General features: G+C 42.4%; 1 protein-coding gene across 1 annotated transcript; it reads right to left on the minus strand.

Annotated features, from left to right (window-relative positions):
- Positions 1-101: 101 nt before the first annotated feature.
- LOC306698755 (periphilin-1) lies at positions 102-13,879 on the minus strand. The gene is made up of 10 exons (XM_079163225.1): positions 13,706-13,879; positions 13,111-13,176; positions 12,844-12,917; positions 12,373-12,594; positions 11,938-11,999; positions 9,706-9,768; positions 9,301-9,455; positions 6,644-6,720; positions 5,854-6,012; positions 102-915 (listed from the first exon to the last, which is right to left on the minus strand). Coding segments are annotated over exons 2-10 (1,008 nt in total). The 5' UTR covers positions 13,112-13,176; positions 13,706-13,879; the 3' UTR covers positions 102-720.
- Between the last annotated feature and the right edge of the window lie 656 nt (positions 13,880-14,535).

Here is a 14,535-nt window from a genome sequence, read left to right on the forward strand (position 1 = left end):
ATGATAATTGTAATAAAACTATCTATATATCATGATTTGTAATTTGCGTCTTTCCTGCACAGAAGTACTTAATGGACATAAGAAACAATTTCAAGGCTTCAGCTTTTATTAGAAAAGGATGATATTCACAAGATGTTTGACAATTCATACGACATTATGATAAGAATTCTACATACATACAGTATAAAAACTTTTTATATATATATATAAAATAGCGCTGTACTAAAAAATGGAGTTGGACCCTTCAATACTGGAGTACTTGTTACAGTTAGTTGCACAGCGCTGCCTCATCTGCAAGAAATACAGTTACTGGAAGCACAATACGCTTCATATCACTTCAGACTGAGTAGAAGGTTGTGATAGGAACGTTTCATGTTTTTATTATGTGTAGGATCAAGCAAATATTTCATTTATATCCATTTAAAATTTCATCTGTAATCGACTAAACGTCATATTTCACAGGTTTTCCACAACAAGATTTATGATAAAAATGCAGCTGAATCTTACGCACAAGCTTTTACTCATAATACTGCAAAGTATTTTATGTAACCACATAACCATTTGAACAATTATTCGATCGAGCATTGAGTCTTAAATCTTATTTATCTTTACAGCGTGTAGTAAAGTGCCACTGCCAGATATTCTTTCTTTTCTTAATAATACATGTGAATATTGGACAAGTGGAAAAAAAAACCACATTTCAGTGTTGTGACTTGTGGCTTACGCTGAGGTGTCCGGCTGCTTTAAGACCTCGTCCAGCTCCTTCACAAAGTGCCGTAGGGCATCTAGGCAGCGCTGTTTGATCTCCAACAGGTTCTCATCCAGGGGAGCCTGCAGCAGGTTATCCAAAGTGGGCTCCTTGGCCACCAACATCTTCACCACTGTGCGGAATGTCTCACAGTCTTTCCTGTAAAGCTGCACATAAAACAACCATGTTAGGGATGCCAATGTCCATGATGATACAATTGAAGTATATAGTGTAGAAAACTCTCTGAATACAACAGACCGGCTCTTATATCAACGCCTAGCTGTGAACTTAATGAACCCAGCTCTGGTAAATCGGTGAATTCCATGAAACAGGTGTGTGAATGTGTGTATGCGAGCCCATTCAAGTGCATGTCCGCCCAGAACAAAAGGGACACGAGGTGTCAAGAGTGTGTTGCTGGTGCTGTAGCATTCTTTCACACCACATTGTAACAAGCTCTCACATCCCTCTCCGATTTTACTGCTGACCCAAAACGGCTGTTAAGTCCTTTATTAGAGTCCCAGGTGCAAGCTCACAACATCTTTATCACCTGGGGAGAAAAGACTAAATGTGGGGCCCTGCACTGAAGCCACCCTAGATGTTTAGGGCTCCACCAAGCCTGTCAAGGAGCAGTCTGGGACATTGGGGTCCTCCAGGGTTATGTTAATGCAGCCCAGATCACCTCTCCCCTCAAATTAGAGTCACTGGCGGCAGACATAAGGCTTCTCTGTGGCTTCAAGACAACCACCACTACAAATAAGAAAGTCTCTCTAAAACATCTACATTTACAGAATATGCTTTGTATTTTACAATCAGCTGTAGGTAATCACTTCATCATATGAATATGACTTACTTCTTCAAACAGTCTAAACGGGCGCAGCTTCCTCAGAGGAATTGTATATCTGTGTCATGTTCACCGCATAACCTTTTTAGGAATGTGGGCTGTGCGGGTCTTAGCTGTAGAACCAAAATGAGTTGACAGTATCTCATCAAACATTAATTGTCTGTTAAATGTAATAAAACACACAGAGAAACATCAGCGTCGTTAACTTTGAAAAGAAAAATGCCGCCTGTCAACTTAAATCAGAGTCCAGTCTTGAGCAGAATGTGAGGTTAACCGGTTAAACGGCTTTATTCCAGGGTTCTGCCAGTTATGGGGAAATATAAAAACCACAGCTGCTGTTACTTTGCCCAGATACACATTACATAATGTGTATCCAGGCTAACTCGTGATCGTGTATCCACCAATTTGTATAGCGATCACAAGAGCTTTTGTATATTCATTATATCCCTGTCACATGACTTCACTGTAAATGGTGATTATTTCGACCAAAGAGAGGTGTTTGTAATATCCGAGTTTGGCCGTCACTACACTTTCTAAAGAAACCAGAAATTTGCCACAGTCCGTATCAAGATGATCTTTTCCATCGAAACCTGGCAGGGAACTCGGCTGGGTGGTGCTTTAAAAACACACAGAAAAGGTCAAAGAAACAAAAATAATATGACATTCAGTTTGGAACAATAAGGATGGAAACAATGTGCCACATGGGAACCACTCACTGGCTAAAAGAAAGGCTATTCAGCGCACCTGTAGGACCAAAGAAGGCTAAATAAGGTTACGAGAAATGATAAAGTTACACACACACACACAAAGGTTGGAGGGAGAAAATAAAGGGTCTCCATTTTCTGCTCTACCTGCTTATTACAATGATGTCAGATGCCTCCAGCAGATAGATCACTTCAGTCCTCCTTCATGGCTTTTTGCATTTTTTTTTTTATTTCTCGCACTCTCTCCCGCTGATAATTCCCCTGCTGAACTAGCTACAGCATGTTCAGATAGGTGATGCACTCCTATCTGTTCACACGCGCATCCCTAACCCACATTCTGTGGTCCGGGGACCAGGTTTGCTCCCGTCGCAGAGAAAAATGTATCAAATATTTTGGTAGGGTGAAAAACTATGCCAACTATGAGTATTATAACAACACAGGTCATTATCACTTTATCACAACACGCATTGTAATCACACGGAGGAAGGCAAGTCGAGTAAACTCCGACAGGAATATCCTAGACTGCGAGAGATGTTTGGACTCACGCTGATGATTTAATGTCTGCAGATCATGTCAAGCGAATTACGCAGCCCCCGCGTAATGATAGTCTTCAGCCCCGACCACAAGGAAGCGAGAGACTCACGACACGTGTGGCCAGCTAAGCTCAGGGTCAAACTCGTACTACAGCACAGGTTACCGTCTGCCTTCATGCTCTACATGTACGAGTCCCTTCACAGGCTATTCTTAAACATTTCACATGATCTTAAGTTCACACTACACGGGTGGATTTCCACACCTCTACCTCTTGAGTGAAGAGCTCTCTTTTGCTAAACATGTCCACTAAGCGAGAATCATTTAGCAGAGACAAAGATGGGTTCCAGGTTTGAAGATGTGAGCGGAAACATGGGCTGAATGAGACACTAACATGTGGTGTATGTCCCACAAACAAAGAACCCCTCTAATCACTTACGGTTGATTATCTTCGCCTCCTTAAAAGACAAAAACTTTCAAAGCTTTTCCCAAGCTACAGCCTTTGTTGGCAGTGATTAGATTTACACTTCACGATATCCCGTAGACACAGTTTTACACACTAGAACTTGGGGAACGGGGTTGGAAATAGTAGTCTTATAATGAACTATGAACTCAAATGAAGAGATTCCCCTTATTGGTACTGCAGCTAAGAAGACTGGGAGCTGTCATGTGCTTGCATGCGCACACTGTGCATATAAATGTGTGATAAAATGAGGAGCATCACTGCACAGTTATTACAGCACTGAACAATTGAGTGACTTCAAACGGCCTGCTATTTTTGTAAAAACTGCCACCATGTTACTTGAACAAACAGGAAGCGTTTGACCTGAGCGTGCTCTGCGTGTTTGTGAGAAAAGGTTGCAGGGAGGTTCTGCCGAAATCCAACACCCCCCCTCCTTGAGCGGGAGCCATGAGCTGATCTTTAAGCTTGATACTAAGGGGCCACACAGGACGGGCTGGAGCCCCAAGAGAAACGGCAACACTAGGGGCCTAAAAGGAGGAGCCTTAAAAAAGTGGGCTTCTGCCCAAATCGGATGTTTGTGGAGGTCCAAATTGTGCACATACTGACGGGAGGGTGCTGGGGTACCGGGTGGGGGGATGAGAAGTTGAGGGGGGGGGTTTGACTGAGATTATACATAAGGCACTCACATGGACATTTAGTGAGGCTCTGTTCAAATGAGCACTGAGGCAGGCAGGGGTCCTGCATAATAGGGGAAGTGGGGTAATGACTTGAGGGCTGGTACACATTAGGGGATATTAAAAGAGCCATTCTAATCACTCAAGCTGCAAACCGGACCTCTCGATGGAGGGGCGAATAGTTGAAATGGATAAGTTTCATTTGCGCTGATTGGGACGATGAATGGACTTCTCTGAAAATTACTCCCAGGCACTTAGTTCAGTATTGACTAGATGTTTTCTGTGTTGTTATTCTCATTTTACAAGCTCAGATTGGTTCTGTGGTCAGCGACGCGATTGATAAATCGCTCCATTGGTCCATCTGTTGCAACAACTGCATGCTGGCCATTACGCCTGTAACACTTTTTGACACATCTTATGACGAGCGATGTCATAAGTGTGGATGTTTACTGTTTCAATGAATTTGTGGTTACTAATTTCATTTATAACCCTGAAACACCCACTCAAAGTATGCATTACATCAAGCTCTGAGCCGAAAAACAATGAGCTATGCTGGTGTGACAAATCCATTTCCAAATAATCCGGCCCCATGCTAACGGGGCTATTAAGACCGTTCTGATCAGATAAATAGCCCATTTAGGAAAGACAAGAAAATGAGGGAGTGGTTTATTTCAGTGTATGTTGCTCGCTTGTTTTACACAAAATGCTGTGGATTGGAGCCATTTCTTTAAACGAGGTGGTCTGAGATCCAGCTCTGCCCACTAACCGATCCGCTCAGTCTGGCGATCCACGGCAGCGATAGATCGGTGTGGGTTTAACAACGCCTGGGGGCAGATGTTACAGCAAAGACACGGTAGAGGTTTCTGCCTCTCACCACGTCTGTAGAAGCAGTTGGAAATGGCAGGGTAAGCATGTGTGTGTGTGCTAATGCCAAGAGACGTACCACACTGTGGGTGGGCCACCTGCATCCTGCAGGGCAATTCCTGCCCTGCTTTAACGGGAACAGATAAGTGGTACTGTAGTGCGGAGCGACGAAGGGTAGGGAAAAGAGTGCAACTCCAAATAGCAGGCCACAGGAGGCATCCCGACCTGAGGTGCTAAGGACTTTTCTGCTGACTTATCCTCCTTCTCTCCAGCAAAAACAAATGTTTCTCTATTTCTTAAATACTACGCGTAGCAAGCCAAGGCACATTTATACGCCTTTTACGTCAACCCGTTGACTCACTGCCAAATCGTAAAAACCAGTGTGAAAGGGTTGTCTGGATACGTGACGCACCTCGAGATCAGGGTAAGGCCCACACATGTAACACGGGGAGAGAACACAGTAAGGGGAACCCATAGGAACCTCAGCTACCGATTTCTGTATAGAAACAACAAGCGCTACAGTAAGTGTGTTATTTAATACTGTTTGTTAGTTTCTCTCTACAACTGCCCACTGACACCCTCCCTGACCGTTGCCCATGTTCTGTGTGACCACTTTGACTCTGGATATTAAGTGTGCTGAATAAGAGTCATGGGGCAGCTGAACAACAAACAAATGCCAATGAGGTGAGATAAGTCTGCAGGTTCCCCTCGCTGTTTCTTTCTTAAATGACTTACAGTATCCTGAAACAAGAATAAAGCAGATTTCTCCTATAAGTGTAACTGTAAGTGTTTGTACCTAGAACTCCAAAACACGGTCTCACCTCAGATGCAGATTTTTCCATTAAAAATAAGATTTTAAAATTCAGTAATAGCTGGTGAAAGATGAAGCTTTTTGCACTATATAGGAGACCCCGTGATAGGAATGGAGAAAGCTCCAGATCTAACAAAGACAGCGGAGACGAGGTATATTATGGAGAGTTGAAAGAATGAACAGAAGTGAGGTCGTTTCATGGAGAAAATCTTAATACCGTCTCAATTTCCAGAGCCTTAGCCTTAATGGCCTCCGACCGGCGGGCCTTGAAGTCTTCCTCGGGTGTCGGCTTTGGCTCCATGCTGGCAGCCACCACCTCCATGCTGGCAGCCGCCACCACCTCCTCCGTCTCCGCTACAGATGCAGGAGTTTTTTCCTGGCGGGCCAAAGGTTAAGGGTTAGAACGGAGGTCACTAGGTTTAGAAGCTGGTTCTGATTTCAAAGTGTTTCAAATAGAGACAAACTCTGCTCTCGTACGAGTGTCGAAGGTCTTGTTTTGGTACATGTCTCATTATGCATGCTGCATGTCAACAGTAAACAGCAAAGACGGGCCATATACAGTACATCTCTGTGATTAAAGGATCCGTACAGCCAAGGATCAAAGTAAAAGCCCGCTGACGCAAATAGATCGGTCAGTTATACTTACAGTTAAAAGAAACTTAACCTAAATGTCCACAAAGCAAAGAGCATATTCTTTTTTTATGTTATTTTAGTCTTAACTGTACCATACTGGTGGTTTTGCCCGTTTTTGTCCCGTTGATTATACACGTACTGTATATTTATATACTGTCCTGTTCAATCTTAAAGTTACATTGTCACCGCAATACAGTTGATGAAGTCGGTTTAAAAAAAAATCTTCTTTTTGATGAATTTAAGAACAATGTAAGACCTGAAAGTTTGACGCTTATAGCAATATTAGAAACCTGTGGTGGTGTGTTGACTTCATATTTTATTCTCATTTTACTGATGTTGCAAAGTGTTTCTTGTAAGAGCAATACTGGTTTTACCTTTGAAGATCCAGAGCTGTGAGGAGCCTCCTCCACAGAGCTGCTGGGAGTGTGGCTCGTCGGCACGCTGGTCTTATCTACGGACAAAGCATCGTGACAGAACAGTGAGGACACAAGCAGGTAAAAAGAGGTCGATCTAAACAATAGCGCATTCCTTTTTTTCTAACTTTGCTCTGTATTTAAATAAACCCTTGGGGAGCCTCCTGGTGGGCCCGTGAGCTGGGACGCATGCCAAGTTAAGTGCAGCATCCCCGGTTGAAATCTGGAAAGGGTCCGGGACCACACGCTGCTCAGCTCGTTCCACTGTGCAGTCTTAATAACTAGAAAATAGTATATTTCTTTAAATACCCTGGGGAACAATTACTCTCTACTGTGAGACATCAAACAATGACTCACTTGTCATCGTGAACAATTGCGAAGCCAAGGCATTATGAGGCAGCTGACAAGTATAAATCACTGTGTTTTCTTTTTAATACTCCCTTGTTGGATCCTCCCACACAATAGTGGTCGAGGAGTTCAGCTGTACCTAAATTGAAATATTGTCCCTTGCTGGCTCCAATGTGTCTAGAAAAAGACAAACAAATATGACCAAGTTGTTTGTTGTTACGGAAGGACATCTCCCACAGCGATTAGAGTGAGCCAAGGTATAATCTCCATCTTAATGCGAGTCCCTCGGCAAGACTACGGAGCGCTCATGTGGCGCTCTCTCCGGGACCCCACAAAGACTGGACCGTAGTTTGGACCACACGGACATAAAACGGTGAGGCTTGGGTATGCCTAAAAACAAACTAGTTAATATGACATTGTGTTTGAACATGCTTAGAGGCTTAAGTGTTTATAGCGCTTCCCGAATGGCCACGCTTTAAGGGGCAAAATGCCTGCCATCGTACGGAGGGGCTCAATGCAGTTAAGTGTTCGAATGGCAATAACGGCGCAGGAGAGAGCAGAGTACATCTTTCCTCTCGGGCCAATTGTTGTATAACTTGCGAGTGTTTCTCAGATTGTCGGTTTTTGGAAAAGGGGATCATGAGTAATCCCCACCTGCCCGGCACCTCGCACCCTCAGTGCGTTCCAGTACACCTGGTTTCCATAACTGGGGTAGGGGGATTAGAGAAAGCTGATCTCCCCAGCTAGAGTTCTCTGCCATGTATACGCGTTTCTAATTGGCTCTTAACAGTTGTGCACGTGCATGAGAAAAAGACCACAGACAGGAAACGCGATGTGATTACAATGAGCGATGCATTATTGCATTTAAAAATAATTCCATCCAAAGTTTGACTGAAACTAACATGAAGTCGGTTTCCACTGCTGAACAATTAACTGTTTGTTAAATTCAGGCACCTCTGTGCTGTGAGGGTTATCTCCGCTTTGTCTGTAAGAAAACAACAAGTCCAAACTAACGTCCCCTACTGCCAGCTCACCAGAACCCCATGTTGCAGCAGCCCCTGTGTTACTGGCCAATAATAGTCATCATCATCGACCTAGATTTAGCAAAAAGACGTTGCATACAGCTTGTGTGTGCAGGACAAAGCCTAGTACACGTACCCAATCACTAAAACTCTATTTTTGTGAACTTTGCAGAGCTGGCCTAATTAGTATCCCAGATGGGAGTGGAGTCGGGAGGTACAACTGTTTTCTCACAGTTTTATTGCGTCTTCAAAGGGCGGTACATGGAGCTGAGCCTTCAACCGCATTAATATGTTTATGTGTCTTAGAAATCAAAGCACAGGAGGAATTACTGTCCCCACTGCTTTGCCTCAGACTAATAACATTGCTTATGCCAGATCACTTTAAAATTAGATTTTTTTTTTGTAAAATGTGAATCCATAAATTTCATTGGCTCAGCATTTGGGAATGTAAGTTCTAAACCCTGTAGAAGTCTCAAAAGAAAGCATGTAAAAGTGACAGACCCAATGTCATTTTGAAGACATTGTTAAGCCAGCGCATGAACTAAAGAAAGGGTCAAGTCCTGAATACAAAACCAAACCACCCCAATAAACCAAGGCTATCTTTTTTTTTTTCCCAGCCTCTGAAAGTGTGTGTGGTGTTAGCGTAATTAACATCTTAACGTGTTTCAGCACACCCTGACCCTTCACATTACACACCACCTCTGAAAACAGATGCTTCACCTGGAATGGCTTAATGCCTTTGGACATTATAATTATACATATGCCTTTGTGAAATGAGAGAATTCTCTCTTTTGTTGCCATTACAGAGCGTATAACAGCTGCAAGGACACACATTAAACTAGATACGCGTGAATTCACAACTCTGTAGCCCTCCTATTTATATCTGTGTATATCTGTGCTCTTTCAGGTGTTGTGTGTTATTGGACGTCATACAATCCACTCGGGCAGCCGGTCGGACAGCTCGGTCCATCACGGCTAGTTCTTTGCAACACATTTAAAAGGTGAAGATGGAAAACAGAACAAAAGAGAGCATTCTCTGCCTCTGCGATTACACCACAGTTTCATTATTGATATTCATGAGTAGGTGTGGAGACATGGATGACACAAATATGCTTTTAATAATGCTATAGTCCAACAACCCTTCCTGCTTGTCTGGTAGCACTTCCTTTTATTCCCCTCAGCTGATCACAGTACAAGGTTGTAACGGAGGCTTTTTCAAAATCGGTAAACTTGAGACTTGATACGTACGCCTTTGCTGGGCCTGCTGGTAGGTGAAGCCTTTCTCTCTGTCCGGGGAGAAGCTCCGGCTGCTGGTGTTTGATCCGGAGCGGACGGGTACGGGCGGATGGACTTCCCTCCTTCCAGGAGAGCGGTCACGTTTGGCTGCTACAGGCGGAGAATTCCTGCAGTCATAAAAACAAACCTCTTGCAGCGTGACGGGTAGTTGATTCATTTAATGCTCCCTCTCATAATATTCGTGCACACCGAGATGGATATAATTTGTGTGTTCAATTAAATGTCATTTGTTGATTGATTGGAAGCCCTCTCTTTAAAAACTAAACACCTGATTTCAAGCCCTGCCTGCTAACAGAGTTGGCAGTTTGATAAATGTATTCTAGAAGACTTTATGGCTGTGAGGGCAGTGACACTGACCTTCGAGGAGGGCCTGACACTTGGCCTCTGCTGCGGAAATAAGGACCACTTCTGCCACTGTGCCTAAAGAAATACAGAAAAAAAAAAGCAAAATACAGACTCAAAAATGACACACAAATCAATTTCTGGAGAGACAGCTCTGCAGCCTCCTTTGCTAAAGAAAGGTCAAAGGCAAAATATGATGTGTAGAAAGTGTTCGTCAGTGAACGCCTTCAGTTGGGTAATGGAAACAGAATAAATAGAAGACAAAACCACAGAGACTTGAATTCAGTCTCAGTGGGGCACTGATCAATTTGTTGAATTGAGGCAATCTTCCACTTTGGAACATGCAACAGTTGGCAGACAGATGGAGCAATTTTGGTCTTCTTTCACTCCTATCTGTCTTCAATTGCAGGCAGTAAGCCTTAATATGAAGCTGTAGTCACAAAGCACGGTCACCAAATTTGCTATTCAACCATGTAATGCAATAAAGCCTGCGTGATAGGTCTAGCACAAACACTGAAACGTCATTGTGCTTTGTTTTCATCGTGTTCCGGGCCGAAGCCGTGTGTCCTGACAACAACCTTTAGGTCCAGAGGTATAAAGGACCCAAAGGCACCTGGTTGTTATGACCTCGGCCTGAACTCGAGCCACATCTCAAACAAAGAGCAGGTCTAACAAGACCTCAAACGTTTACGACTCGTGGTCTGTTTGAAGCAGCCAAGACTCGGCCTGCCATTTGCCAAACACTTAATTGCCATCCGTGGACTACAGAAGACAGAGACAGAAAAAGTGTTGTACTTTATTTTGGGAAAAAACTAAAATTGTATATACTCTTATGAAACTCTGGTGAGAGTCAATACACTGATAAATGACTAGAACAATGCAATAACTGGATGAGTCATGAATCCTTAAAACAATGGTCGGTCCCAAGAGACAGAACAAACTAACAGTAACAACTGATAATATTTGCATCTTTATTCCCTTTTGCTGTCTTTAATAAATCACGCAAAACAGAAACATGTCTGGCTTGTTTGAAAACAGAAATAATTCTCTTGACTGGATGAATTTTTCACTCATTTCATAATCTGCGGGTAAAACCTCCACAAGGGAGCACAATAAACCACTCGCGTGTGCGTCACCAAGACTCCACTACAGAACATTATGACGTTCACGCACTGCTTGTCTTTATCCCACACACTTTGAGCTTCATTTATAGCTACAGTAAGATAACAGTGTTGCTTTAGAGTCCACGCACGTAGCCTCAGAAGCTACGCCATTACTCCCTACGACTATGACCATTGCTTTGGCTTACAGAGCCTGGAGTGCCAGGGGATTCTGTCTTGTGCGATTGAGATGGTTTCATATTTGCCACCTCGTCAACATGGACACTGTCGCACCGTGTGCAAGAAAAGATCCTACGGTCAAACCTCCTGCCTCGTTGTCTTTGCGATAGGATCAGGTAAGAGCTTCAGCTTCCTCTTGACATGAGCATCACTTAAAATGTGTGAAAAATACATTCAACAGATGAGATTTTAGGGTCATTTGGAACCTGAATTGACCTAATATGAATTCAATAGTGTTGTAATTTCACTCCAGAAAGGTCCAAAAGACACACAAGACATACTTTGCTCTGAATATCTGACAAGTGTGGTGGTGTTTGACTGAGGAGGGAGTGGTCCAGCTGTTTTTCCTCTCAGGGTGGGGTGAGGTCTGGGGGAGGGGTTGTTTGACTGAGTGAGTAGACACTAGTGCCCTTTGTCCCCCTCTCTCGCCTGGTATGACTCCTGGAAAGGGGAGCTCGGGCCCGTAAACTGTTGGTATGTTGAAGTGGCCGGGGCGAGAAGAGTGTCTGTTGATGCTAGACTTAGCGGCATTGTGTGGGGTTAAGCTCTTCAGCTTATCTCAAGAGCAGTGTGGTCACGGATCATTGCAACATGCTCCTCATATTTTCCATTTTCTCCATTTTTTTTTTTAAGTTATACTTTTCTGTCACGGCAACAATGTGTAATAACATAATTCAAAAATAAATTTGAAAGAGATTTTACACACACGAGTTTGATTTACCCATTTTATTCCCTCAATGATATCACATGCAAGGAAAGTCACACATCAAATACCTATCGAGCTAACAACGCTGACCTTTAAAAAGACTGAACTCTGCCTCCACCTTGTGGGCAGTTGGATGCATTACACAAACATTTCAGTGAAGAAAAACTCTGTCGATTAAATAAAACAATCAATTGGACTTACCTCGAGCCTAACTGATGCCTCAAATCATCTCTGCCATACGACTGTTGCGAGTACGGGCCCTCCTGAAAACAAAATCACGATTACAACAGCCCTTTAAGGTTCCCCGTGGAACGCAGTACACGTTCCTGTTCGTGGTTGCAGCCTATTCCACTGATCGACAAGTGGCGGTAGTGCACAAAGATATAGTGCAATGCATCAGCAAAGGGAAGAAGGAAGAAGTTTGGGAAATACAACCGACACATCATGACGTTATTGGGAACAACAAAAACCCAATTAAACTAATGCAATTGACTATTCTGTTGTTATCTTTCTGACAGACTTCAGCTAAAACAAAAGCACTTGAACACTCTGCTCTGGCTACAGTTACAGTTGTTTACGAACCTGTAACACAAAACAGAGTGAGTTTATAAAATATGCATACTAAGCGTGTCTTACATTTTGTGGAGCATTTCTGCGGAAATTGCCATGTGAGCTGTCATCAAAGTAGCGACGGTCATTGGGTGGAAAATTGTCCTCTTCGCGGCATTCTCTTTCATCGTAGTAACTTCGAGGACCACCATACCACTGGTCATCATCAAAACCGCCGTCAAATTCCACATGTGGCCGAGGCATAGGGCTCCTCTTATCAACAATATTAACCACTCGATGGACAGTCACCTGAAATGACAAAATATTACATTTAACATAATATAGCTTCTCTTTAAGCAAGGTTTAGTTTATAGGCAGAATGTTTGGAAGTAAGTACAAAAGATGAAAAAGTTAATGATTACTCAATACCTACCATGGTAAAAAAAAAAAAAAGGATGTGACTTAAGTAACAGCATCATGATATAAAAGACTGTTGACTCAGCAGTTTTCCCCTCTTAGTCTAACTAAAATATTTTGCAAAACAACATCTCCCCTTACCTCTCTTGAATCCATTGATGAGAAGCGCTCGTCATATATCTCTCTAATTGATTTTTGACCACGTCGATATGCCACTGTAAAGAAAAGTGTGTTGTGTACTGGTCAGACCATGCGTTCAATGTACATTGGAAAATGTGCAGTCAAAATGTCAGCATGCTGAAGAAAGTGGTACAGCCGAAAACAGTCCAGTTAGAGGCTGAAGACTGGGTGAACGACTACTAATTGTTGTGCTTGTAAAACATGCAAAATACTATTGTTTTCACTTACTGTGGAAGGAATGATTGAGGTTCCTTGTCTGATATGTGCAATATGTTTCAATTGGGAATGATCGACCTAGAAGAAGGGGAAAAAACGTATAGCCTTATTTATCTAAATAAACGTTGGACATATACCCAAAATTAGAGCATTATAACACACACACACTGAGAAAGACACTAACACAAGTATTCTGACCTCAGTTCAACCTTTTTTAACATGCCAAAACAATGAAAATTTGTATTTAAGCCCATAGACTTTCAAATATTTGATTGATTTAAAATAATTTGTTTATGTACACTTGACCAATGGGTCCCCAACCATCCACATAACGTTACTTATCAACAGGCTTCTGCAAGGAACACTGCTAACTGTAACTCCACTACTGCTTCTTGCAACTAAATTACGTTATATCCAAAGTATCCAAAGACTGCTGGGAATGAATGAGAGCAATGGGACCCCACGTAATAGAGCCTCTGCTATCAAGTGACAATGATTGAAATGTAGGCTTTTGTTTTGCCTGGATGAGAAAACCCCAAGCTATTAGCACTGTTGTTAGCAACATTAGCATCACAGAGCAAGAGGAAGTCGTGAGAAACTCACTCACCAAATAATGCTTTTAATAGTCCTGGTCACAAAGTGCGCTGTACATATTTCTCGTGCCGCTAAAGGAGACTTATACTGAAATCCAAGTTACGAACCACTCTCGACTTTTCTCTTCGTGTACCTGTTAAAGCCAAAACACTCCCAGCTACAGTGCCATTACAGCACCACCATCATGTACCACTTTCCTGTCTACTCTTCTTCGCGGAATAACGTACTTCCGGTAAACAACGCGCTGCCGCCCTCTAGAGGCGAAGGTTGGGAGTGTTCACACTTTCTCATGTCGGCCAGTAGTGGAAGATCTTTTACTTCGATTAAAGTAGGAATACTGTAAAAGTACTAATTTTACTTCTTATATACAGTCTGTGTATCAGACAGCAACATCGTTCCTTGCAGTGCTATGTTTTATGGCAGCATTTTAAGTTAAATTAATACTATTCTATTTCATTGTATATACTGTGAATTTTTTTATTTGACTTAATATGTTCTACTCTGTTATTTTATTGTATATACTGTGCATTTGTTATACTTAATATGTTTACTCTGTCACTTTGATTGCTTAGTATATATTGTGCTGCTGTTGTGAACAAATGTCCCCTTGCAGGATGAATAAAGTATCTATCTATCTATCTATCTATCTATCTATCTATCTATCTATCTATCTATCTATCTATCTATCTATCTATCTATCTATCTATCTATCTATACATCTATCTATCTATCTATATTTGATGTTGTTACTTGTCAATGTGGAGCTAATTGACCAATGCATCTACTGTTTTTCAACAATGTATTATAGTACCTTTCCCCTTATGCTGTATAAATGTACAAAGC

The sequence above is a fragment of the Pholis gunnellus genome (genome assembly GCF_910591455.1).
Source record: "Pholis gunnellus genome assembly, chromosome: 7".
Lineage (NCBI taxonomy): Eukaryota > Metazoa > Chordata > Actinopteri > Perciformes > Pholidae > Pholis > Pholis gunnellus.

What these genes read in the sequence shown, in the direction of transcription:
- LOC306698755 (XM_079163225.1), bottom strand. An exon ending in AGGCATCAGTTAGGCTCGAG is followed by an intron (nt 9,769 to 11,937) that starts GTAAGTCCAATT and finishes GTATTTCTTTAG; the next exon opens with GCACAGTGGCAGAAGTGGTC. An exon ending in AGGCTCTGGAAATTGAGACG is followed by an intron (nt 916 to 5,853) that starts GTATTAAGATTT and finishes TTTTATGTGCAG; the next exon opens with CTTTACAGGAAAGACTGTGA.